The following is a 27,110-nucleotide window of genomic DNA, read 5'->3' on the forward strand; positions in this document are numbered from 1 at the left end:
CAGAGGCAGGTGGATCACTGTGAGTTCGAGGACAGCCTGGTCTATAAGCAAGTTCAGGACAGCCAAGGCTACACAGAGAAACCCTGTTTCAAAAAAAGAAATCAAAACTTGTAGCAGAACAAGTAGAAATGGTTTAAATGTTAATTTTAATAAGATCTTGTTAAAATATTACCACTTTTGGATTGAATAAACTGCAATGCACTCATACAATGAAATATTCTTTGGAATAGGGAAAAAAAAAAAGACAGTTCCACGTGTGGTGGTGCACACATTTAGTCTCAGCACGTGGGAGTCAGAGGCAGGTAGATCTGGCAGATTCCAGGCCAGCTTGGTCTACAAAATGAGTTCAAGGTCAGCCTGGTAAAATAAAGGTAAAGTCAAATCCTTTCTCAAATAAATAAAAAGGACAGACACACACATACACATACACACACACACACACACACACACACAGAGAGAGAGAGAGAGAGAGAGAGAGAGAGAGAGAGAGAGAGAGAGAGAGATGGAGAGAGAGAGATGGAGAGTTGTAGAGAAAGAGAGAGAAGGAAGAAAAAGAGAGAAAGAAGAGGGAGCCATCAAGCCATGAAATCCCTAAACTGTGAACCAACATGAAGGAAAGTTGGCTGCGAGAGACAACGGAGACGAGGCAATCAATGTGAAAGCCGTCTGATGAGGCAATCAATGTGAAAGCTGTCTATTTGATTCCAACTGCATAACACGCCAGGAAAAAAAGGCAAACCAGTAGAGATGAATACAGCCAACAGTCTGAATAAAGCCAGGAGTCTGAAAAGAGGACCAAAGGGAGAGATGCAACACAGGCGACTTTGGAGACAGAGACTCTGTGGTGGCTGACACACGCTGCGCATTTCTCAAAACCTATACAACGCACAACTGAAGTGGAAGCGACAACACAGTGACGTCAGTTGTCAATGACTAAGGCACCACTGTGGTGCAGGATGTGGATGGGGTGGGTGTGTGTTCTTACGTGGGGGGAAACATATAATCTGCTCAGTTTTGCTATGAAACGAAAACTGTTCTTTTCAGTGCGTATTTATACCGTGATTGACAGTGGGTAAAGTACTTGCCCTGTAACTGCGAGGCCCAGAGTTTGGATGCCAGCACCCACATAAATGCTGGGTGGGTGTGGCAGCCTACTTAGCCAGCCCAGTTAGCTGGATGGACGACTTTGGGTTCAAGAGAGAGACAATGCCTCGGAACATAAGATGGAGGATGAAGAGGACAGGGGCACATCCTAACTCTTGTACCAAAAAAATGTGATCGTGCACATGCAGACAAGTTTATACTTAAAAATTACGAGAATAAACATAAATATGTGTGTCATTTCAACATGCAATCAATGATATATTTTACATCCTTTTTCCCCCCATTATAAATCTTTGAAAGTCAGCACTTACTTTATACGGCGTATCTGGATTTGGATTAGCCATATTTCAAGTGGCTAACAGCTGCACCAGACAACTGCTTCCCACATGTTCCCGCATCGGAGGGCACAGGACTGTGTGGAGGTGCTCTGTAAGGCCTGCCCTCGGCTCTTCCTACCTCTCCAACTCCGACAGCATTGCTCCAGACCAGGCACAAAATATGGGAAAATGCTGACTGCTCAACAAAAGCAGCTTCTAAACCGTTAAGCCACTGGTTCTCAACCTTCCTAATGCTGCGACCCTCTAATACAGTTCCTCCTGTTGTGGCGACCCCCAGCCATAAAATTACTTTTGTTGCTACGTCATAACTGTGATTTTGCCACTGTTATGAATCATAATGCAAATAGCTGTGTTTTCCGGTGGTCACAGGCGACCCCTGTGAAAGGGTCACTCAACCCCACCAAAGGGGTTGGGACCCACAAGTTGAGAACCACTGTTCTAAGCCTTTCCACCAAGATTGCTGCCTCTCAGCCCCTCAAATAAAAGTGTCTGGCTGTACCAACCTGCATCTCCACCCCAGTTTAGAGCTGTCACAGTCTACACCAGACATTTTCTTAGGAGATTTTAACAGAGTGACACGCTATGTGGAAGGACAGACGGCTTTGCTGCATCAGAAATTCTGGGAAAGGACATGCATTGCCCATTAAATAAGAGAAGAAAATGAGAGACGCTGTCTCCATAGAAAAGACAGAAAGTTCTTCCAGGCCCTACGTATTGCGCAAATAAATGAACATTTTATTAAAATGCGGCACTAATCTAAATGCTTCCCAGGAAATAGGTACTTAAGAAGAAATAGCTGCTGTCAGTCTAGAATTCATAACTAGGTGAGGGAGGTTTCTACTTTCTTGCAGCCGGGAACATTATTTATATTTCCTACCAACATCTCTGGAACTAATGTACAAATGTCTCCGTATACCATGATGTATTATAATCTCCTCGTGCTGTAGATGCAGTTACTAAGCTGTGGGCGACTTGTGCTCAGAGAAGCTGGCTGTCGTTTGAATTAGAAGACACTGTGTTCAATCACAGCTCGCTCTTTTATTGTCATTCTCGGGTTTCGTCACTCGGAGACATGAGGGGAAAGGCATGTGTTTGTAACCACTTTAATAGCTCTTCAAAAGGAAGGGAAATAAAAAAAAATCAGAGGGGGGTGTTCAAGTGTAAAATCAAAAGCCGTGAGGCCCACAAGTCCCGTGGAGAAAGCAGCATGGTGTGGCGCTCGTGTGTTTGTATAGACATGCATATAAATTGTACGTCCAGTCACGAAGTCATTATTGGATACCTAAGCCTCATCTGAGCCCTCTTTCAAATGAAGGTCATCCTAAAAATTGAACAAAATGTTAAGTATATGGTATGAGTAAGTGAAGAAATTTTCATGGGGATTTCAAAATAGTTTCCATATAATCTTTACAAGTGGGGTCTTAATGTAATATTAATATAAATGAATGAAATGGCATATCTTGGCTTTGCTTTAAAGTTTTTTAGCAAAGAAGAAAATAAACAGCTGGGATATATACTAAGCCAAAGTAACAAGCTTTTATAACTAGAAAGGCCGAGCACTGGCTGCTTAACTTACGAGTTCATTATGCTTGCCCTGTGGAAGTTTAGGATCACGCATGGTAAGTTCTACAGTATATGGATTTGGATTGTTTTCAAGACAAGGTTTCTCTGTGTAGCCCTGGCTGTCCAGGAACTCGCTCTATAGACCAGGCTGGGCTCAAATTCAGATATCTGCCTGCCTCTGCCGCCCGAGTGCTAAGATTAAAGACATGCGTCACCACTGCCTGACTAATATATGGATATTTTTAAAATGTTGGCTACTTTCTCATATTTCATACTTGGCATAGGAGATGCGACACTTATACATCTAAATTGCTGGCTTGTTTAGCAAACACATTTTCTCAATAAAAATGACACTAGCTGGGCATGGTGGTGCATGCCTTTAATTCCAGCACTCGGGAGGCAGAGGCAGGTGGGTTGCTGTGAGTTCAAGGCCAGCCTGGTCTACAAAGCAAGTCCAGGATGGCCAAGATAACATAGAGAAACCCTGTCCCCAAAAAACCAAAAAAAAGGAAACCACGGAGGAACGCTGCTTATTGGCTTACTCACTGGTTTGTCCAACTAGCTTAAAAAATAAACTATAACATTCTACCTTCCGTTTTTCCCCAGCCACCACCTCTAATCCCAGCTAGCTAGTTTGCTGTCTTTCTTTTTTTAAAATATATTTTATTAATTTATTCATATTACATCCCAATTGTTATCTCATCCCTTGTATCCTCCCATTCCTCCCTCCCTCCCATTTTCCCCTTACTCCCCTCCCCTATGACTGTGACTGAGGGGGAATTCTTCCCCCTATATATGCTCATAGGGTATCAAGTCTCTTCTTGGTAGCCTGCTATCCTTCCTCTGAGTGCCACCAGGCCTCTCCATCCAGGGGACGTGGTCAAATATGTCCTGACTTCCCTAAATAAAGAACTGTGACCTGGAGAAAAAAACAAAACAAAAAATACTATACATGTATACACACACACACACACACACACACACACACACACACACACACACACTTTGGTATTGTGAAGAATTGATTCCAGGATGCTCTGCAGATACCAAGAGCCACACATGATCAAGTCCCTTGTACAGAGTGGTATAGTGCTTGTGTATCACATCCGTGCATTCTCTTGTGTAGTTTTAGTCATTTCTAATATCACATATACAATGTAAGTGCCAAGCGGTCGCTATATTGTATTGTTTAGAGTGTAATAAGCAGCTATACATGCTTATTAAGGATTTAATTATTTTTTAAATTTTATTTATTTTTATTTATATTTGGTATATATTTTTATTTTTACTTGTCTATATGTATGTCACCACCTGTGTGGGTGGTGCCCTTGGAGGCAAGAAGAAGGTACCAGATCCCTTGGAGCTGTTTTTACTGATGGTAGTGGGCTGCCATGTGGGTGCTGGGGACCAAACTCAGGTCCTCTGGACAAGCAGCCAGGGGCCTTAACCACTGAGCCATCTCCCACGCCCCTGAGTGATAACTGCATTGATCGTAGAACATAAGGCTTTCATTATGAAATGTCCATTCATGCCCTCATTTCTTCTCTACATCTCTAGTACTTTCATGTCTGCCTTTATACCTCCTACATAGAGAGAAAGCATGTGTTTGTTGTTTTGTTTTCTTTTGTTTTGTGAGATATATTCCCAGAAGTGCTATGGTACCATACTGGCTGAACTAATTTACAGATCCACTAGGAGCGAACAGAGGTTTCTTTGTTTTGTTTTCTTTTTCTTTTGAGACAGGGTTTCCGTGTAGCCCTAGCTGTCCTGGAACTCAATCTGTAGGCCAGGCTCCAAGCTGGCCTTGAACTCACAGAGATCTGCTTGCCTCTGCCTCCCGGGGCTGGATTAAAGGCTTGTGCCACCACTGAGTGGCTTGTTTGTTTTCTTAATGATTAGTCATTCTGGCTGCAGTGAGACAGAACGCAGTGTAGTTGGCAGCTGCCTTTGCCTGATAGCTAAGGGAGTTGAATACTGTTCGTGTATTTGCGTACATCATGCATGTCTGCATGGCCACAGCTAAGGGAGTTGAATACTGTTCGTGTATTTGCGTACATCATGCATGTCTGCATGGCCACCTGCACAGCTTCATTTTAAAAGCGTTTTCATTTCCATTGCTTATGTATAGATTGAACTAATTAGTTTTTTGGTTCCCCTGTTTAGTTCTTTATATATGACATTACTCCTATTAGATAAATACTTGGCAGAGAGAGGGGGAGAGAGAGAGAAAGAGAGAGAGAGAGAGAGAGAGAGAGAGAGAGAGAGAGAGAGAGAGAGAGAGAGAAATACTTGGCAAACATTTCTCTCTTAATTTGTGGGCTTTCCTTCACTGATTGTTCTTCTTTTCTACGGAAGCCTTTTAATTTGATATAGTTCTTGCTCCTGGACTACTGGAGTCCCATGCAGAAAGCCCTTGCTTACATCAAGATCTGAAACAAGCTGCGAAGTTTCAGGTCTTACATTAAAGGACCTTGGTTTGAGTTGATTGTTGTATAGGGTGAGAGATAAGAATCTAGTTTGGACAGCTAACTTTCTTATTACCACTTTTGCAGAAGGCTGCCTTTTTTCCAATGCATATTTTGGTAGGAATCAGATGCCTGCAAGCGCGTGGGTGTCTAGGTCGGTTGTAGAGGTCTGCTGCAGTGCCACGCTGCTTTTATTACCTTGGCGATGGTAGAGTCTAAGTCAGGCCTTGTGTTGCCTCCTGAATCACACTTTTTTTTTTTTTTTTTTTTTTTTTTGGTTTTTCGAGACAGGGTTTCTCTGTGTAGCCTTGGCTGTCCTGGACTCACTTTGTAGACCAGGCTGGCCTCGAACTCATAGCGATCCGCCTGCCTCTGCCTCCCGAGTGCTGGGATTAAAGGCGTGCGCCTTTTGAATCAGGATTGCCATGGCTGAGATCTCTTGTGCTTCCACCTAAGTTTTAGGACTAAATTTTCTATTTATGTGAAGAATGCCACCGGAATTTTTATGAGAATGACACTGACATATTGTTCTGGGTAAGGCAGCCATCTTAACAATATTGATTCTGCCAACCTAGGAGCACTAGTCTCTCCATTGGTCCTTGCCTATATGGGACCTGCCACCCTGGCAAGGAGCAAGCCGGGAAACTAACCAGAGCAAGTGTGTCCCACACCAAAGCATTTTCAAAACTAACCTTGAAAGGTGGCACATTTATTAAAGTCAAGTGCTGAAGGAATCCAAAAAGGGAAAATTGTGTTAACTTTAAAAAGCGGTGTTTACCAGGAGCACAAAGCATGCTTTGTGACCAATTCTTTAGCATAGCAGCATAAGCATTGCTCAACCGACTCTCCAGTTTTAATGACAAGCATTAGCCGCACATGCAGTATGGAATCTGGCCTCTAAGTAAATTGATTTCTTTTTATTATTCATTTTCATCAATTATGTATTTTTTACATGGAAGAAAAATATATGTGCAACTAATATAATCAAAAAGCATTTACTTACATTGTTAAAATATATAATGTACCAGATACCTTTTTAAAAAAACATTTATTTCCAAGAAGGGTGATTAATGAGCTCCAGTGTGTGAAATACATGTGAAAGGGAGTTCACAGAAAGACATGGGCAGGTAGACAATAAAGTGTACACAGTTCAAGGACCACTTAAGATGGACACTTTCTGACTATGCCAACTATTGGCTCTTCAGGGCCATGACGGAGGCTTGCCAGTGGACAGGAGTCCAGTACGGAGAATAAAGCATCAGCAACAAGACGGCAAGTGCTCTTTCTGTCTCCTCATACAAAGGCAGGCTAAGCAATGGCGGAGCTGATGGCTTGTCAAGTTGCGGTCCAACCTTCTCCTTCCTCTATGGAGAGCTTGAGAGCTGACATCGTCCTAACCACCTCATCTTTACCTTCCCAGACTTGAATAACTACCCATTTGTCACCAGGTGCCAGGAACGGGGACCTCTGCAATGCTTGTTGTTGCTCATGATGACATCACCTCATAATCTATTCCTGCCCTCATGCCTGCCCTTTTTCCTTCCTTTCTCTAATGATCTTGGACCTTTAATGACCTGGTTTTCCTGCCTCTACCTCCCAAGTGCTGGGATTATTGGCGAGTGCCACACCTGGCTCAGCAGTCAAAACATCTAGAACTCACTGTGTCCTGGAGCCTATTCAATCCCTCCCTTCTCTATATAAGTTCTATTATTATTATTATTATTATTATTATTATTATTATTATTATTATTATTATTATTATTATTAACTAAGCAGTTTCTGTGCTTATTGGTGCTTTTGTTAGAAGCTACTTCCACTAGATGGCACTAAATAGTCGTATGTTAGGACTCAGGACATGCTACCATCAGAAAGATTATCTGAAATAATCTACACATTTCCTTGATGATTTGTCTTGATATTATGAGTTTCTAGGTATGAACCACGAGTCTCAGCCACTCGTTCGCTTATAGAACATCTGTGTTTCATGCACTGTAGCCTGTGTTGGCAATGCAGCAGAAAGACTGGGGCCAATTAAGACCATGCCCAGAGGATCTGAGTTCAGTTCCCAGTACCTGTATCCACAGCGCCAAGGGATCTGCCGCCTCTGGCCTTGTAGGCCACCAGCACTCAAGTGTACGTGCACACGTCATTTAAAAATAATAAGAATAGCCGGGCGTGGTGGCGCACGCCTTTAATCCCAGCACTCGGGAGGCAAAGGTAGGCGGATCACTGTGTGTTCGAGGCCAGCCTGGTCTACAAAGTGAGTCCAGGATGGCCAAGGCTACACAGAGAGACCCTGTCTCGAAAAACCAAAAATATATATGTATATATAAAAAAATAATAAGAATAAATCTTTTTTAAAAAGAGTGGAGGGGCATTGTGCTGGCAGAGGGCAGCATCAGGTGAGATGCTGCTGGCAGTGGTGGTGCCCGCCACCTATCATTCCAGCAGTGAGGCAGGCAGACTCCTGTGAGTTCAAGGGCAGCCTGGTCTACACATCAAGTTCCAGGCCCACTAGGGCTACATAGTAAAAGAAAAGAGAAAGAAAGAAAAATGAGGTGCATCTTGGTTTTCTGTTGCTGTGATAAAACACTAATTTAAAAAAAAAAACTAACTTGGGCAGAAAAGGGATTTATTCGGCTTACCCTGTGAACACAGTGAATGAAGGCAGGAAGTCCAGCAGGGGCAGAGGGAGGAACCAGGGAGGAAGGCCACTTACAAGCTGTCTCCCCACGGTCACAGTCAGATTCCTTTCTTGTGCCTCCCAGGACCACCTGCGCTGGGCCAGCACCGCCTACAGTGGCCTGGGGCCTCCCACACATCCACTAGTCAAGGATTCGCAGACCACAGACCAACATTATGGAGGCATTTCCTCACCTGAGGTCCTCTCTTCCCCAACGCCCCAGTTTGGGATAAGCTGACAGAAATCTATCCAGAGTGTATGGGCAGCACACAGGCACATAACAAAGACGCACTGAGTGGAGGATTCCTGGAGAAGTAGGTGTCTAAACAGAGGTTTGCAGAATGGTTAGGAATCGCCCAGGCAGAGGTACTGGCAAGCTGCATTAGCGAGAGCGTGTAGATTGATGTGGTTGCTTTAAAGGCTGAAAGCTCAGGTACGTGCTGTGTAGAAAGGGGCAGTGCAAGAGGTCGAAGCTGGCTGCCAAGATGAGGTCGTGATAAAACCTCTACCCTTTGTCCCTAAGCTCATTCGTTTGTGCTGTCCCTACTACCTGGCCTTCTGCTTTTGCTTAAACAGGCCAGGTCCGCACCTCCTGTAAACAGACTCTTTCCTGTCTGAGTAACTCTGCTTCCAGTCACGTGCCTACGTCACTCCTTTACCATCAAGTCTCTGCATTCAGAGGTACCACGAAGGCCATACTGCTGCCAGGAAAAAAAAAACAAACAGCCTACTGATTTTTTTTCTATGCATCATTTCAAGGACTGCCTCCCCCCCATTATACTGGGGGTGAGGGCTAAAATCTCTAGCAAATCAGCCCCAAAGGAAGAAGCTGCATTGCAGGAAAGAGGAGTATCAGAGAGCAGGAGACAGACGGGAAGGAAAGTTTCAGAAAGAACGCCATGTTTTACACTAACATCAAAGTCAGTTAAATGAGAACTGAAAAGTAGCACATGGCATGCTGCCGGTGCCCTCCAGTAGGAAAGCAGCTTCTGAGGAATGCTGACAGCAAATGCCAGACCTCAGGGCACTAGAGGGTAAAATGAAAGAAAGGGGAGGAAGTGTTTGCCTTGGCTCACAGTTCGAGATACAGTCCGCTGTGGTGGCCAGGGTATGGCGGCCTAGCAGCTCTCAGCACTGGCCGGGGTACAAGGCTGTTTGCTCACATCTGGGCAAATCAAGAATCACATCGGGTGAAAGTAGGCCAGCTAGAAACTTCAAAGTGCCCCGCCTCGCCCCTCCCCAGGGGGCCGTTTCCTCCCATGAGGCTCTACCAACTAAGTTGTCAATCCTCCCCAGACAAGGATGGAGTGATCAGACACTGGCTCTGGGAGATATTTCATTTAAGCCACACTATTCTTCTCCAGACCCTCACCCTCAGTGTGAGGCCATAGAAAGATCCACCAGGAAGGGGGGATGAGGACGGAAGAGGGGTGGGGCTGGAGCTGTGGACCAGAGGCCTCGTGGGAGATCAAGGAGGTAACCGGATGGTGACTGACAGCACAGAAGTCCGCCAGAACCCTTCTGTATATTCACTCGGTGACTGTTGGATGGGCCGAGCTGTGTCAGAACCAGCCTTTCTCATCTCCAGATGGGCACCTTCCCTTCCTGGCTTTCCTGCCTTCGGTACAATGGCTGTCTTGGGCATTAGGGGTGGGCTGAGAGCCTTACACACCTTACGGACCTGGCTGCTTCCTTCTGCTGCCATGGCTTTTGTGCTTCCTGTGATCACTTGCTGGCTGGAGTCCCCAATAGGATGAGCAATGTGCAAACAAGGAGCAAGACAATGAGCCAATTCTGACAAAGGAACATTGATAAGAAGTCTTTTTTCATTTTTGGAGACAGGGTTCTTCTGTGTAGCCTTGGCTGTCCTGGACTCTTTTGTAGACCAGGCTGGCCACGAACTCACAGAGATCCTCCTGCCTCTGCCTCCCAAAGTACTAGGATTATAGGCATGTGCCACTATGCTCAGCTTTTTTTTAAAGACCACTTTCTTTTTCCTTTTTTAAAAAAAGATTTATTATTTATACAGTATTCTGCCTGAATGCACACCTGCAGGCTAGAAAAAGATACCATATCTCATTACAGATGTTTATGAGCCACCATGTGGTTGCTGGGAATTGAACTCAGGACCTTTGGAAGAACAGCCAGTGCTCATAACCTTGGAGCCATCTCTCTAGGCCTGTTAATAAATCTTAACCATGTGATCTCAACCCACACCAATTATCCACAAAATTCTTTGTTGAATATGGTCCTGTTAATTTTCTCATTATTTGAGATCACCAATTTCTGCCTCATTATTAACAGGTCTTCATCAAATGCTTACTATGAAGCCACTACACATAATACACATAATTTATACATGTTTACATGTGAATAAATATGTGCACAAACATAATAAAGCAATACTATAAGGCAGAAAAATACTGCAAAATAAACAATATAGGCAGTGAAGCTGATTTCCTTTTCAGGTGTTTTGAGAGGGGCTGGGTATCTAAGCTGAATCTCCAAACTCACAGAGACACTAAAACACAGTCCGGAGCTTGGAAATAGCAGGAAGACTCGTGGAGGTAGCAAGACGTTCACCTGACAGAGAAGGAAGGAGAGACTTTAACAACAAAGGCGGGACAACACTGTGGACAAACCGACAGAGAGCAAGAATAGTGCTTGTCAAACTTCAGGGGTTACCCAAAAGTCTGGGTTTAGGGGTCTATAAAGGAGACATTTTAGAATGGAAGGCTTAACGTGGTTTAACAATTAACTTGGAAGTTCAAATTAGCTATTTTAAAAAAGAAAGGCAAGAATGAGTCAGAGACTATTGTGCTATTTGAGGAGAGAGTGATCAAGTCTTGTACCATCTGGAAAAGTGTGCGCAGTGAGGTGTTGGCAGCCGGGATGGGAAGGAACTGATGCCTGCCTGGGTATGGAAGAGGAGAAGGAGGCCAGAGCACTAGAGGATCTCAGGCCGGGAGACCGAGCTTCCCTCAGGAGAATGAAATGGGAAGAGGAAGAGTGCAGAATTTAATGAATTGAGAAGCCCTAAGTCACTTAAGATGGGGTTTAAGTGATGGGAGCATATTTTGGAGAATTGTAACAGACATTTACGACCCAAACTCGGGGGAGAGGTCAGTCGGTACTGGGATTAGAGGTCTGGGAGTCAACTCTTTAAGAGGAAACAGAACTGGAAAAGATACAGAATAAAACAGGGGTAGGGGTGTGTGACAAAGGAGAGGAGGAGAATAGCCCACGTACACAGCAACAGCAAGTACTACACTGGGGAAAGCCTAGCAATATTGTCACTCGTGACCCACGCCACCAAAGAGAACACATTGCTGGCGATGACGAGATCTACACAGGTTACTCTTTAAGAAACGCGGTGGTGAGAGCCACCAACGTTAATTCAGCTGAGGGGAACTGGATCCAGGGAGGGTTAGGTTTCCAAAGGACTGACTGGAAAGTGTCAGCAAATTACAGCGAGGCAGAGGAGGCTAAAAACAGCAATTGGTGGCACAAGAAAAGAGAGAGAAGATGCATAGACCCTTAAGTAGGAAGCAAAGGCGTTCTGCAGATAGCCCCAGCTTCTCCCACCACTGAAGGGGTCGTGTGAGGGATCTGAGGGGTAAGTAGCTGAGAAAGAGAAGGACAGAGGACACTGGGGCAGAGTCCTAGCCAGGACACGATAAGACTGTTGTCTCTGCCCCATGTGCTAGCTCAGGTTCACCACTAGGACCCCATCCAGACTATTCTCTCACATGCTCTTAGAAGATTAAATGAGGTAGCGCGTATCAGTTATAGAGCACTCCTCCAACCAGAGAAGTCAGGGAAGCAGCTACGGGAATTGAACTATGGCATGAAGAAGAGATAAAACAAAGCAAAGCTAAGGACCAAGGTGGGTAAGTTCAGAATATGTACACACACACACACACACACACACACACACACACACACACACAGAGAGAGGGGGGGGGGGGAGGGAGAGAGAGAGACACCAAAGCCAAGTCCACATAGTTTTTGTAATTTGCTTCAGCAGGCTGGAGTGAAGCAAGCCGATTTGGTCAAGGCAGTACAGAGGACAAAAGGGAGAAATCTAGGTAAGGACCATTTTCATTTCTAAGCCCTTTGTAGGCATCTTTCATTAGGACGTCACATGATTTTTATGTAAAAAATGGCTTGGGAGCCACTCGCAGATTATTTTATTTATGCTAAAGTTAGAACCAGATCTCAAGACCCTCACAATAAAGACCAAACCAGACCAATTTTGAGATGTGTGTGTGTGTGTGTGTGTGTGTGTGTGTGTGTGTGCGTGCGTTCACACACATGTGCTAGAGACAGAACCCGGAGCCTCATACAGACTATGCAAATACTCTACCAGTGAGCTGCATCTCCACTCCAACATATTTTAGAAATACCCAAATGATTCCACTTTTTTTTTTTTTTTTTTGGTTTTTGTTTTTGTTTTTGTTTTTCGAGACAGGGTCTCTCTGTGTTAGCCTTGGCTGGCTGTCCTGGACTCACTTTGTAGACCAGGCTGGGCTCGAACTCACAGCGTTCCACCCGCCTCTGCCTCCGGAGTGCTGGGATTAAAGGCGTGCACCACTACGCCCGGCTCCTTTTTTTTTTTTTTCATCTTTCTGTAATTTCCTATCTACTTCATAAAAGTGTAGGTGTGCCTACAGAATAAAATCTCTAACAAAGAGGTCCCTGAAGCAGCTGTCCACGGATCGACATCAAATATGAAAGGTTGTAAACAAGGAAAACGGGGGCTGGAGAGATGGATCAGAGGTTAAGAGCACTGGCTGCTCCTCCAAAAGTCCTGAGTTCAATTCCCAGCAATCACATGGTGACTCACAACCATCTATAATGAGATCTGGCAACCCTCTTCTGGCATGTGGGCAGGACACTGTATACATAATAAATAAATCTTTAAAACAAAAACAACAACAAGGAAAACAGTGAGAAACAGAGTTTTAAGCTACTGACGAATGAGACCATTTTTGGAATTCAAGACATCAAAGTCTCAGACCCCACGTGTAGGAAGCAGTCTCCGCATGAATGAATCCTATGCCTCCAAGCTGTGCCCATCTTTCTAACTAGTTGTCCGGCCTACAAAGGATTTATCCCTCACTGACATCCTCAAATCCCATTGTGACCAGTCAGGAGCCTCCCTTGACTGTAAAAACAGCAGGGCTCGCCTCCCCCACTTCTCCCCCAGCCCCCCACCACTTCCGTTATCGTAGAATTCTGGGTGAGAAGTATCTGAATTCTTGGGTCATGTGCCCTCCCGCCTTGAAGCGGTGAATTAAAAGCACCTTGCACCCAGAAAACTCAGTAGAGTTCCGCAAGGGAAGCCGTTCTAAACTTTTCAGTTAGGTTCCTGGAACCAGAGCTGGAGGTACCCCTGCCCTGAAAAATGCTAGAAGCTAGCCAACTGCGGGGGTTCTAGTACCAAGCACGCGAGATCTGAAGATATTTCAGGACGGAAAAAGACTCGGGAAACCGAGGAAGGAACCTGGGAGGGTGACCCCTGATTCGCTGAGGCCTCTGTAGCAAAGGGGAGGACGCCTACAACTTCCAGCATGCTTCGGGCTACACCGTCGGCCGACTGACAGTACCAAGCACCAATAAGAGAACCCTATCTGAGTTTGAGGCGGGCTCGTCCTGCGGCACTCAGCGCGGCTTTTTCAGTGCGCCTGAGGCCCGAGCTCATCTTCGTGAAATGGTGACGCTGACTACACTACGCCCCTCACTCCCAGACTCCTCTTCCCTCTCCTTACCTGCCGCCCTCCCTTGCTTCCTCTTGTCTCGCCGCGCGAGTGGCCGGCGAGGATGTGGAACCTGCTGAGCTTATTGGATGGCAGTGGTGTCACTCTGGAGGGCGGCACGGCCCCAAGCGGCGAGACCCGCCCCTCTCGGACGGTGATTGGATTCTTCGGAGCTTACCTTGGCTGGGATTGGTGCGAGGCGGGGCGAAGGCTCTAGGGCCTTCTGGGCTTGTCTAGGGAGGCGGTAGCACCTGGCGCCGCACCCTGGCAGAGCCTGAGGACCCTCTACCTCATCACCCCGGGCGGAGGGCGTGCTTGTCGCGTGGTGGGGGCGGGACCAGTGGGGCGGGAGGGGGGTTGCCTTGGAGGGCACGACATGCTGGGGTCAAGGTGGTGGTGGTGGCAGAACTAGCGGGGGACTAGACCTAGAAGCACTTGCGAGGAGGACGACTTGGGTGATCGAGGAAGGCTCGGACGGGGCGGGGATGGGATGCAGTGGAAAGGAAAGGCCCAGCCACAAATCCGGAGTAGATCTGTGGATGGTCCCTCAGAGGTATTCTCTTTCCAGTTGCCCCTTTATTTTCAGCACGAGAGGCCTCATGGTCTCTGTTCAAGTTCTGGGAACTCTGTCTCTGGGTGAATTTAACCTGTATTATAGGACTGCCCAGGACCTTTTCTGATACTGGGTACAGAGGTGGGGACGATGTCAGAAAACAGGGAGCCGCTTGTAGGTTTCGTGCAGAAACACCCCGATGCGAACGCATCTGGGAACTCAGGCAAGACTCACTGCCCTTTGTGTCTGGGGCTTTTCAAAGCCCCCAGGCTCTTGCCTTGCTTGCACACCGTGTGCACCACGTGTCTGGAAAAGCTGGAGCCGTTTTCAGTAGTGGACATCCGAGGGGGTGACTCAGATACAAGCTCTGAGGGCTCACTATTCCAGGAACCCAAGTCACGCAACGTGCAGCCACAGATTGGCATTCTCTGTCCGGTATGTGATGCTCAGGTGGACCTGCCCTTGGGTGGAGTGAAGGCTCTAACGATAGACCACCTGGCCATGAACGATGTGATGCTGGAGAGCCTGCGTGGGGAAGGCCAGGGCCTGGTGTGTGACCTGTGCAGCGACAGAGAAGTAGAGAAGAGGTGTCAGACCTGCAAAGCCAATCTCTGCCACTTCTGCTGCCAGGCTCATAGGTAATGAGGGAAAACCTCACTTGTTGTGGCTTAAGGGCAAAGTGAAGAGATGTCAAGATATACATATACATCCCTTTGGTGAGCGGATCAGAATGAAGGCCTTCTCAGACACTATCAGAAGGCAAAACACACACACACACACACACACACACACACACACACACACACACACACACACACACACACACACCATGCATTCACAAGCTCTAGGATGGAAGTTAACACGGCTGATAACTGTAGTAATAAAAGTGCGGGTGTCAGTTTACAGAGCACATCGGGTTTCCTTGCATCCCCAGTCGTTCGCTGGGTGCATGTGCACTGGCTACCAGAGAGACAGGATTCCTGTGCTGGCATACACCCTGCACTTGATCTCATCTGGTCATCGTGACTTACAGAGAGATGGGTGCTGTGTCATCCCTAGTTATCAAATGAGGAAATAGAAGCTAAGCATTATTTTGTGATTTTTTTTTTTTTGCGGGGGAGGGAGGTGTCCTGGGTCTCACTTCTGCAAACCATGTGACTAAACTGAGTCCTCAATTCAGAGCTAGATCTGCTGTGCCCTTTTTTACTAAACACATGCCACCTTCTTAGCATAGGTATCAGTCTCTTGTGCCTTAACTTACCCTTCTGCACCCAGAGAGCAGGCTGGCAGATGCTAATTTGGGATGTTTTGTCTTTTAACACACTCCGAGAATAGTTTACTAGGTCATTTTACTCTGCCTCCCCACCCCCACCCCCAGTGCATTAGAATATACAGCAAAACAAAAAACTAAACAAGATATTTGGATTATACTAGAACATTTTTTTTAAAGTTCTGACCGCCCTTTGTTTTCTGGCCTCGCCAGTTGTCTTTGCTCCCTATTTTTAACTTGTATGATTACCCCTACGACTGTTGTGATGCCAACCCAACAGCTGACCGATTTTCTCCGCGGCCACGCTCGGACCAGAATAGGCACACACACACTTAAGGTTAATGGGATGTTGGTACCAGGGAACTCTACAAGCAGTCGCTGCATTTCCCCGGGGTGTTCTTGAGTCTCCTAGCTGGCTATAGAAGAGAGGAATTAAGGAGAACTTTGATTTTTAGTGCCCATTGATTTCGCTTTCTACTAATGCTGATGACTCTTGAGGGAAATGCTGGCCTGCCAATGTCCGTGATGTAGGAATTTGCTTTACTAAGATGTTAACTAAACATGAGGGTTTGTCAGAGCCAGCTGGCTGCTGTCGTTGCTGCGCAGCTCTGTCTGGCACCGTTGTTTCTCTTGGCGCTAGTCCTTCCTCCATGTTTTAGGAAGTGGCCTGTGGCTCTTGTCTAAACTCACCAAACTGAGTCTTGAGTGAGAGTTTCTTGGCACGCAGTGTCAGCATGGCATCTTTGGAAGATGGCTCTCGAGCCAGGCTCTAAACAGGAGACCCAGATAGACACTAGCCTCGCTCTGTGGAGGAACGCTGACGCAAAGAGGAGCCCGTAGTCTCGTATAAGGTCTGAGGAAGATGACTCAAGTCTGTTTAACTCCTAGAACCTGGCTCCCTGTAGAGGTATCCCCTCACTTCTTCCTCTTCCCGGCTGCTTCTTCCCAGGCGGCAGAAAAAGACAACCTATCACACCATGGTGGACCTGAAGGACCTCAAAGGCTACAGCCGCGTCGGCAAGCCCATCCTGTGTCCCACTCACCCTGCCGAGGAGCTGAGGCTGTTCTGTGAGCTCTGCGACCGGCCTGTGTGCCGGGACTGTGTCGTTGGGGAGCACCGGGAGCACCCTTACGACTTCACCAGCAATGTCATCCACAAGCACGGAGACTCCGTGCGAGAGCTGCTGCGAGGGACCCAGCCTCACGTGGAGGCCCTGGAGGAAGCCCTGGCTCAGCTCAGAAGCATGGACAGTGCCCTCCAGGAGCGGGTGGAGGCCGTGGCCGCCGACGTCCGTACATTCTCCGAAGGCTATGTCAAAGCCATTGAGGAACATCGGGACAGGCTGCTCAAGCAGCTGGACAGCATACGGGTGCAGAAGGAGACCTCTCTGCAGCTGCAGAAAGCACAGCTGGAACAGCTGCTGGCAGACATGCGCACCGGAGTGGAGTTCACCGAGCACCTGCTGACCAGCGGCTCAGACTTGGAGATCCTCGTCACCAAGGGAGTGGTGGTGGAACGGCTCAGGAAACTGAACAAGGTGGAATACAGCGCCCGCCTGGGAGTCAGCGATAAGATCTGCTTCTGTCCTCAGGAGAAGGCAGGCCAGTGCCGAGGCTACGAAGTGTACGGGGCCATTAACACCAAAGAAGTGAACCCAGCTAAATGCGTCCTTCAGGGAGAAGGTAGGAAGCGTTTCCCGCCACCGGCACAGAGGGGACAGGGCACAGGGACTCGATAGCTGCTCGTTGTCTGAGCCTGTAGCTCAGTTGGCAGAGCGCTTGCCCAGCCTGCATAAAGCCTGGGCCCAATCGCCAGCACTACATCAAACTGAGCATGGCTGCACCCCACTTGTTTGTCACCCAGCTACTTGGCAGGTGAATGAAGGCAGGAGGGTCAGAAGTTTGTGCATCTCTTTACGGACAGCAAGTCTGAGGTGCTTGCGTGGGCTATACGAGACCGTGTGTCAACAGCAGAGTGAGGCTTGTTCACCTAGGAGTGCTCCACTTCTGAGCACTCCCGTGGGGGAGAGGCGTACCGCCATTAAAGGCAGCAGCCCTCTGCCCTGCTCTTCTCATCCCCGCTTGTTCTGGGCAGGCTGCAGTTATGAATATTGAGGTGAGGCGTGAGCATTTTCTGCTTTAGAGGAGCGGTAGCTCCCAAGAACCCTAAGGAGCAGGCTGTGCTGTGGGGAGACAGACTCTGGCCACGCCACAGGAGGTTAACAGCAGGGACTAGGACAAGGAAAACATCTGCCCACTCAGAGGCACACACAGTGCAGCCTGGCGCGTGGGTGCTGCATCAAGGGTTTCAGAGCAACGAGGAAGACCAGATCGTGGCCTCCTTTCTTCCCTACCATTGTGGTTTATGCAAACATTATATCACTGGTAGTTCAAATGATTTTGTAGGTTGAGGGGGTTTGTTTTGTGTCTGTTTTGGAGACAGGATCTCACTGTGTAGCTCTGGCTGACCTGGAACTGTGTGGGACAGGCTGGCCTCAAACTGATAGAAATCCACCTGCCTCTGACTGCTGGCTCTAAAGCGGTGCATTGCTTTCTCACACCAATGCTCTGTTCCAAAGGGAAGCATGGTGTTCAGATATATTTCACAGACGAACCCTGATGGGAGAAATGGGTTTGAGTTGCCTTCACGATGGCGAGGAATTCCTAACTCTTCGGGCATCTCAGATTGCTCTGAGAATGATCTCTCCAGATGTACTCACTAAGTAGGGCATACAGTTTCAGGGGTTTCCTAGTCCCCCCCCCCTTCCCCCCAGGCTTCTCCATAACACCTAGTAGTTCCCAACCTGAGGCTGAGAAACTGTTTTATCTGCATGCTGGCCTGCAGGCTGTAGCCAGCAGGTAGTCTCCCAGCACCTTGGCGTTAGCTTCTGAGTGGCAGAGGCCCTCAAAACAGGGAGGTTGAAAGCTGGACTGCAACATCCTCTGCCAGTCGTGCAGAACCCGGGACTTACAGAAGGTAGTTTTGAGGATACCAGTCTCATACCGGTCTAAAGGCTTTCCTTGGATACCGAGACGAATCCTTAATATTTGCAGTTTCCCTGGGGCCGAAGTTAAGATGCAGAATCCTGTGCAATCCCTGAGCAGTTGCTGATGAACCACTTAGCCCAGGCCTCTGGAGCAAGGTTGGGGGATGGTACCCAGAGGGTACCATGGGGGTATGGCCTAAGAGGGAAGGGAACGGGAAGGGAACGGGGCCCTTCAAATAACCAGGAAGCACAAGCTTTGTTTAGACTGACTGGGGAGACAGGTCTGTCCTTTCTGCCTCTGAGGTGAGCACTGTGTGTTTGTCTTTTGCAGATCTCCACAGAGCTCGAGAGAAGCAGACAGCCTCTTTTACCCTGCTTTGTAAGGATGCCGCAGGAGAGAGCATGGGCAGGGGAGGGGACAACATCCAGGTCGCAGTTGTCCCCAAAGATAAGAAAGGCAGGTGGGTGTGTGTTAAACATGCCACGTGTCATGGGCCTGAGGGAACAACTAGTTTTGAGTTACGAGAGCTGTAACTGGACTCCTTCACCTCACAGTTCCACAGTGAGCGGGGGAAAATGATTCCACACCATTAAACCTTGTGTAGCTGTTAGGGCTTAGTTCTCTCTCAGTACAGTCTCCCCTGCCCCCAGATTGCCCACATTCCAAACGCTGGAATGGACAGAAGTTTCTTTTGAGGTGTAATGGAATTGTCCCCTTTCTTAAACCTAGCCTATTTTCCTGTAAAATTGTTCTGGGATTGTATTTATATTTCTCCCTCTGTGATTGGCATATGGAGAAAGGGCCATGGAACAGAGACCTGCAAACATGAGCACAGGACCGGGCTGGGTTTTGAGGATGCTGGACTGGCGTAGACCGGATGCTAGTTACCTTCAGTTTGAGGGACGCGTATAATTCATACTAAATGCAGTGACTGATGCCTCAGGTAGGGCAGCTGGAGCAGCCTGTGAGAGGGAATGGCCTTTTGAACCCTTCCTGTCATTCAGTCCAGTCAGAACGGTGGTCCAGGACAACAAGGATGGATCATACCATGTTTCCTACACCCCCAAGGAGCCTGGAGTCTACACTGTGTGGGTCTGCGTCCACGAGCAGCACGTGCAGGTGAGGACGGCCCCGGCGCCTACTGTCAGCTCAGGGTCTCTCATAGGACCAGCTGCGTGAGAGATGAGACAGACTGTTTATCATGGGCGCAGCCCAGATTCTGCGACTTTTCTTTTCTTTCTTTCTTTTTCTTTTTTAAAGATTTCTTTATTTATTATTTTATGCCCATCAGTGGTTTGCCTGTATGTGTGTCTATGTGAGGATTTCAACTGAAAGTTACAGACAGGTGTGAGCTGCCGTGTGGGTGCTGGGAATTGAACCTGGGTCCTCTGGAAGCACAGCCGGTGCTCCTAACCGCTGAGCCATCTCTGCAGCCCCTCTGTGACTTTTCTTACTAGAGGGTGTCCATGGCCCTAAGAACGCTGCCCGTGTCGACCACTGGCAGTTACGTTGCATTTTCTCCTTCTCCCGGTTAGTTCCTTGGGAATCTTAGTCTGGGACGATGTCTTGGGCACAGAGGAGTGCATTAGCAGACAGGCACCTTTCACACCGACGGGGCCAGCAGGGCTACAGCTCCTCCTGCTGTCTCACCAGTCATTTATCTGCGTAACCTCAGCCCACAGAATGTATATGAATCCGAACCGTGGAGCCAGTAACCCTCCTCCCATAAGAAAGTGTAACAGTTCTTGGCTTAGGAAGTTTTGGGTTTGGTTTTGGTTTTTTGAGGCAAGGTTTCTCTGTATACCCTTGGCTGTCCTGGGCTTTGCAGACCAGGCTGGCCTCGAACTCACGGTGATCCACCTGCCTTTGCCTCCCTGAGTGCTGGGATTAAAGGCAGGCACCACCATGCCCAGCTTTCTTGGTTTAGAGGTTTAAAAATCTCTGTTGACATTGAAGCATTCGGTTTCCTCAGCCAGAACGTAACACTGACAGCCATAGGCACCACTGTGGTCATGTTAGTCATGTGACCTCTGCACGAGGAAGACTCCTTCCGGGCCATTACTACTTAACTAATCACTGTGCGTCATGAATAGGTTGCATGTTTTGTATACTTTACTTCCGTTTTCTTCAAAGCCTACTCAGGTACAGTTGTCTTGCTCCAATAGACAGTGGCCCTGTAACCAAAATTGGAGTTTGAACCTCTTACTTTATCTTCTGTTTGTTTTGTTCAATTTTGTTGTTGTATGAGATAAGGATGGAATATTGTCATAGTCTGTAGGCTAGCGTCATTGTCTGTAGGCTAGCGTCATAGTCTGTAGGCTAGTGTCATAGTCTGTAGGCTAGTGTCATAGTCTGTAGGCTAGCGTCATAGTCTGTAGGCTACTGTCATAGTCTGTAGGCTACCGCCATAGTCTGTAGGCTAGTGTCATAGTCTGTAGGCTAGTGTCATAGTCTGTAGGCTACTGTCATAGTCTGTAGGCTACTGTCATAGTCTGTAGGCTACTGTCATAGTCTGTAGGCTACTGCCATAGTCTGTAGGCTAGCATCATAGTCTGTAGGCTAGTGTCATAGTCTGTAGGCTACTGTCATAGTCTGTAGGCTACTGCCATAGTCTGTAGGCTAGTCATAGTCTGTAGGCTACTGCCATAGTCTGTAGGCTAGCATCATAGTCTGTAGGCTGGCCTACACTATTCACTGTGTATTCAGGTTGGCCTTGAACTCTTGATCCTCTTGCCCTGACCTCCGAAGGGCTGAGATTATGGGGATGTGCCAGTCATGTTTGCATCCAGGTTATTTATTTATTTATTTACTTATTTAAGAAAAATTGGGTATTTGCTAGCCTTCCATTACTGTGACAAAATACTGAGCTATCAACTTGAAAGAAAGAAAGGTTGATTTTGGCTTATATGTCTAGAGGCTTAGCTTGTGGGTCTTCTCTTCAAAAGAGGGAGACTTTAACATTGGGAAGTTTTCTAAGGCACCAGGCTTCCACAGGAAAATTACAGTACTTAACAGACATTTGTGTTTAACGTAAGAGAAGAATTAAAATACAGGAGTTGTCCTTGAAGAAAAAGTGGCTAGAGTTACTAACTTGAGACTCATTAGCCACACATGCTAAACCTTTCTCTCTTCTGGTCCACCAATAAGAGAATGGACAAACAGATTTGTGGTGTCCAGGGTCTAGAGGTGGGGGGAAGGTGCTAGCTCCGTGAGAAGAGACACGCAGCTAAGAAGCTGCAGGAAGCACTGCTTATGTCCTAGCTTGTGATGGTGGCAGCCTAGTGACCACCCCTGAGACGCCTCAAGAATTAAGACCACAGCCGGTCAGTCACACGAAAGCCCGAGCTTTCCATTCCTGCTGCGTGCAAGGCTAGAGGGAGGCAGAATCTGTGAAGAGCTTGAGCCAAGCCCGAGCTAATTCCAATGTCTCTGAAAATGAGCTGACCCTGGAACTGTCTTCAGTGCCAGAGGCTCAGTAGCTGTGTGAGCAATCTGTCACCCGGTGAGACGTGACTGGCACATAGCAGGAGGCCTCCACCCATCCAGGTCCAGTCACACTGCACCTGTATTTGTCCCCTCCAGCTGAGAAGTCCCTACCCTGTGCATTGCTGTCCTGCATCCTTGTCCCCGCTGTGCCTTAGAGCCTGCTGACTATGCACTGGCGCCCAGCACACCCTGTGATGCCTGAGGTGCCATTCTTTGCTCTTGGCCCAAACCCTTCAGGGCTCACCGTTCACTGTGACTGTGCGGAAAAAGCATCGCCCACACTCAGGTGTGTTTCACTGCTGTACCTTCTGTTCAAGCGGAGGCCAGAAATCTGCACGCTGTGCCTGCGGGGGCACCATGCCAGGTAAGGGCGCTCAGTGCTCTCAAGCCTGCTAGCCCACGCAGCAGCAAGCAAGGGTCCTTCCCTTCTCGGCCTTACTAGGTCAGGGTGCTTGGACTGAGGCTTTCCTTCCTGCACTCTAACTTGTAGAGGCAGGACGGAGAACCTGTGCCACCAGCCTCTTGTTCTGATCGAGATGAAGGCTTCAAGGTTCTGAGTTCTTTCTTGATACAGTTCAGCAACCCAGAGGCCTTGTGCTCCTCCCGGGGATTCTCAGATTCAGTCTGTATCCCCATCCTAATCATGACGAAATTCAAATGGGGAATCAGGGAGTGGATGAATGAGCAGTGGGGGGTGTGGAATCATGGGGTGGATGATTGAGCAGTGTGGGGATATCAGGGAGTGGATGATGGAGCAATGTGGGAGGTATCAGGGAGTGGATGATTGAGCAGTGTGGGGGTATCAGGGAGTGGATGATTGAGCAATGTGGGAGGTATCAGGGAGTGGATGATGGAGCAATGTGGGAGGTATCAGGGAGTGGATGATTGAGCAGTGTGGGGATACCAGGGAGTGGATGATTGAGCAGTGGGGGGTGTGGAATCATGGGGTGGATGATTGAGCAGTGTGGGGGTATCAGGGAGTGGATGATTGAGCAGTGGGGGGATACCAGGGAGTGGATGATTGAGCAGTGTGGGGATACCAGGGAGTGGATGATTGAGCAGTGGGGGGTGTGGAATCATGGGGTGGATGATTGAGCAGTGTGGGGGTATCAGGGAGTGGATGATTGAGCAGTGTGGGGATACCAGGGAGTGGATGATTGAGCAGTGTGGGGGTATCAGGGAGTGGATGATTGAGCAGTGTGGGGGTATCAGGGAGTGGATGATTGAGCAGTGTGGGGGTATCAGGGAGTGGATGATTGAGCAGTGTGGGGGTATCAGGGAGTGGATGATTGAGCAGTGTGGGGGTATCAGGGAGTGGATGATTGAGCAGTGTGGGGGTATCAGGGAGTGGATGATTGAGCAGTGTGGGGGTATCAGGGAGTGGATGATTGAGCAGTGTGGGGGGATGGAGAGCAATGATTGAGCAATGGCTGGCTCTTTGAGAAGGCAGAACTTCAGGTAAGAGATTTTAAAAAAATGTTTGTTTTTCTTTTTAAATTATCATGGGGCTGTGAAGATGCAATCATGTGGGAACTGCCTGCTCTTGCAGAAGACCCAAGTTCAATTCCCAGCACCCACATGGGGGCTCACAACTATTTATTACTCCAAAGGGATTTGGTGCCCTCTTCTGGAAACAGGCACACACATGCTACCTAGATAGACATGGAGGCAAAACACTCATATACATAAACTTAAAAAAAAAAATTCCATCATGTCTTTAATGGTGGCCCACAAAATAAGCTTTTGTACCCTTCGTGATCAATTCAGGATCTGTCTCCTTTTCCATTAATCTACTCTTCTTTTTTCATGTCGCTCATTGAATATAGTTAAGATCCAGACCAGTTCATCTAACGGTTAAAGTGCACACTAGTTCATCTTCAGGCTGCATCCCAGACAGTTCTGAGAGCCGGGCCTGACCGTGGCTACCACAGTTCTGAGAGCCGGGCCTGGCCGTGGCTACCCACAGTTCTGAGAGCCGGGCCTGGCTGTGGCTACCCACAGTTCTGAGAGCCGGGCCTGGCCATGGCTACCCACAGTTCTGAGAGCCGGGCCTGGCCGTGGCTACCCACAGTTCTCATTACAGTAGAGTGAAAGAGGTAGCTCTGGAGATTTCCACAGCTTTAGCCTGAATGTTGCCAGGCTTAACATGTAGTGAGAGCTGCACATTACTTGCAGTTGTTTTCCTCCTGTTGTGTCATGCAGGTGGGTACCTTGGCTGTGGCCACGGGCACAAAGGCCACCCGGGCCGTCCGCACTGGTCGTGCTGTGGGAAGTTTATCGAGAAGTCTGAGTGCACATACACTGGTGGACAGAGCGCACCGAGGAGTCTGCTTAGGACCGTGGCACTCTGATGGCTTCCTGGGGATGAGTTCAACTGGTAAACCTGAAGCCAACATGACTTCAGATGTGTGGTAAACCCAGAGCTTAAGTCGTTCTATAGAGGCTGATAAAATTAAAGACAAAGTGCTTTCTCTAACGTCACAGTGCAAGTGCTTTTGTGGGTGTGAGCTTCTCGCCTGTACCCTGGCTGGGCTCAGGCCACCACTGCTGTCAAGGCAGGCTGATAAAGACCAGCCGTGGGAGGCTCTTCTCTGTTTCATATGGGCATCGAGGGGTGTGTGCCACGGGAAGGTAGGGGAAGGCAGGACTCCCTCTCCTGACTTTCCATTGAATGACAATCTCTTCAGCTTACCCGAGCTGGACTTTAAGCCCTTCTTCCAGAGGATGAAAGCCCTTGCCCCTTCACTTTTTGTCAGTACACTTTCAGTGGTTTTTATGTCAGTGATAGCGAGACTTTGCTGTTCAGGTGAGACTCAGGCGAGGGCTCACAGTAGACAGTTAATAAGGAGGAATGGCACGGGGCGGAGTGGAGAGCGCTCACCCACCTGCTGCAGTTCTTCCTATGCCAGATGATGGAGAGTCCTTCACCCTCTCAGCTCTGACAACAGAGGGGTTTTGGGGTCATTTTACCTAACAGCTGAAAGTACTGACTCTGCAGGGTGCCCTCTAGTGTCTACAGGATTCTGGGAAGAAGCCTTAGGGCTGCCTCAGCACGGCCAAGGTCTTCCCTGTATACGTTTTGTGTGTTCTGGGATTCTTGGTTTCTTATATAGCAGTAATCCCTGAATATATCAAATATAATTACTGAAATTTGTGTCATAAGACCCCTTAGGGAGTAGTGGCTCATTGGAGTGGTGACTTGGGTAAAGCAAAGGACGCGACACACTTAGATGGCTCCTGTCAGGTCGCGACAGACTACATTTCCTTCTTGAAGCTGCTGCATCCTGGCCATAGGCATTAAGATACTAAGTCTCTTCCTTTTCTGAGAGCATTGCCCTTTACCTCCTTTCTGTAAGCAGACTCTGATATTCCCAGAAGGCAGCACTTCCCATCACCTTGGTTGTTTGTCCCTCACTCTTTGCCTCTGGGCCAAGAGTCAGGTGCCTCTTGAGCTCACCATTGATGCTTTGAGGTCACTGGTTCTCAGCCAGGGGTGGTTTGCCCCACCCCCACCTCCCTGAGTAATACCTGGCACAATCTTGGGGATACAAGTTCTAGTAGCACTGAGTAGGGTCACAGGTCAGGATACTAAACTGTTTGCAGTGCCTAGGACAGCTTTGCACAGCAAATGGAACATGCTACTTCTCCCTGAAATGCCGTCTTCACGTTTGATGAGGCATCACTCCTGCATTCTGCCCGACCGTTCCCTTCCCAGTGTCCTTTGTTCATCCTTGCACTTTCCCGTTCTCTGTATGCTCAGCAGAGTTGAAAAGCAGCTCTTCCATTTTCCTCTGTTCCCAACATCTCATTCTGTGACTTAAATGCCACCGACACACAGTGACTCACTCATGCGTCCCCTGTGGGTCTACTGCTGTCTAGATGGTTGTCACGCCCGATGGCTTGTGTCACATCTCCCTTGTGTACAGTAAGCACCTCACTCAAATCCAGATGCCTCCCAGTGCCCAGTTCTCACTTCCCCCTGCCTGCCATCACCAAACTGCTTCCTCTGTCGTCCTCCCCTGCACTTTAAATGTCTGCCCTGAGGTGGGGAGCCTTGGAAGCACCGTGCGTGTCACACACATACCCAAACCCCAGGGAACTCCTGACCCTTCCAACACATCTGACTCCTGCCCTCCGCAGCCACTACTGTCCTGGTCTGAAATGCTAGGACTTCCCACCTCAAAGTTTTGTCATTGCCTTCTCACCAGCCTGCCTCCACCTTTCCCCTTTCCACTGTACTGCCCAGTGGGGAGCCTCTTACCTTCCTCGGAGCAAAGTCAGCACCAAGCTTCAAGTTACCATGTGTGACCATCATGCCTGATCCACGCTCTTCCTACCCAGCCACAGTGGCCCTGCTGGCTGCTCCTAGTGCTCAGCACAGTCTCAACCTGGAGCCTCTTTAAAATTGGCTTTCTATCTGACATGCCCTTCTCAAAGATGTATACCTCTTGATCCACTCTGATTTCTTCAAGGTTCTGCTCTTAGTGTCCACTACCATCCCTTAGTGAGGTCCCTAACAGCAGTAACCCCCTCACCCCCGCTCCAGGAGATGCCATCCCCCTGCCTCAGCTTCTTCACCATCTGCTGAACTGGACTCTGAGCTCCCTGAGGGCATGGACTTGACATTTAGTAAGTGTGCTATCCCCATGCAGGACAGGTTTTGGCTCAGAGTTGAGACAACAGAATATCGAATGAGTGAAAGTCAAAACTGGTAGAATTTTCACTTTGGTTTTACTCAGTATGTTTTATGACTTCCATTCTCCCAAACCCAAGTATTTCTCATTTAACCAAACACCACTAAGGAAAATGTCTTAACCTTCTATCAGACTTGTTGGCTAAATTATGAGCACCCAAGGGAGCAGCCTTGAATTTTCCAATTGCCTCAGACATCCAGGGAGTCT

The 27,110-nt window shown here is 48.1% G+C and overlaps 1 protein-coding gene and 1 long non-coding RNA gene across 7 annotated transcripts in view; one reads left to right on the top strand and one right to left on the bottom strand.

Moving 5' to 3' along the window:
* LOC311583523 overlaps positions 1 to 14,063 on the bottom strand; it is a 60,857-nt gene extending 46,794 nt beyond the window's left edge. For 2 of the 3 annotated variants that reach the window (XR_014774558.1, XR_014774559.1), the window contains exon 1: positions 13,925 to 14,063. This is a non-coding gene — a long non-coding RNA (uncharacterized lncRNA). Of the gene's footprint in view, positions 1 to 13,139; positions 13,330 to 13,924 lie in introns of those variants that run through there. The other variant, XR_014774557.1, reaches the window with a different exon arrangement.
* Positions 14,064 to 14,257: 194 nt separating this feature from the next.
* On the top strand, positions 14,258 to 24,688 carry TRIM45 (tripartite motif containing 45). 4 transcript variants are annotated; one of them, XM_084757201.1, is made up of 6 exons: positions 14,258 to 15,103; positions 16,685 to 17,418; positions 19,054 to 19,183; positions 19,728 to 19,842; positions 22,447 to 22,573; positions 24,412 to 24,688. In XM_084757201.1, the coding sequence occupies exons 1-6, from the start codon at positions 14,616 to 14,618 to the stop codon at positions 24,558 to 24,560; spliced, it is 1,743 nt and encodes a 580-aa protein (XP_084613327.1). In that variant the 5' UTR covers positions 14,258 to 14,615; the 3' UTR covers positions 24,561 to 24,688. The 4 variants fall into 4 exon arrangements, with proteins under 4 accessions (XP_084613327.1, XP_084613329.1, XP_084613328.1 ...); XM_084757203.1 differs by having other exon boundaries at positions 19,733 to 19,842; XM_084757202.1 differs by lacking the exon at positions 22,447 to 22,573.
* Positions 24,689 to 27,110: the final 2,422 nt, after the last annotated feature.

This window comes from Acomys minous (assembly GCF_964271855.1).
Source record: "Acomys minous genome assembly, chromosome: 14".
In the NCBI taxonomy this organism is placed as follows: Eukaryota; Metazoa; Chordata; class Mammalia; order Rodentia; family Muridae; genus Acomys; species Acomys minous.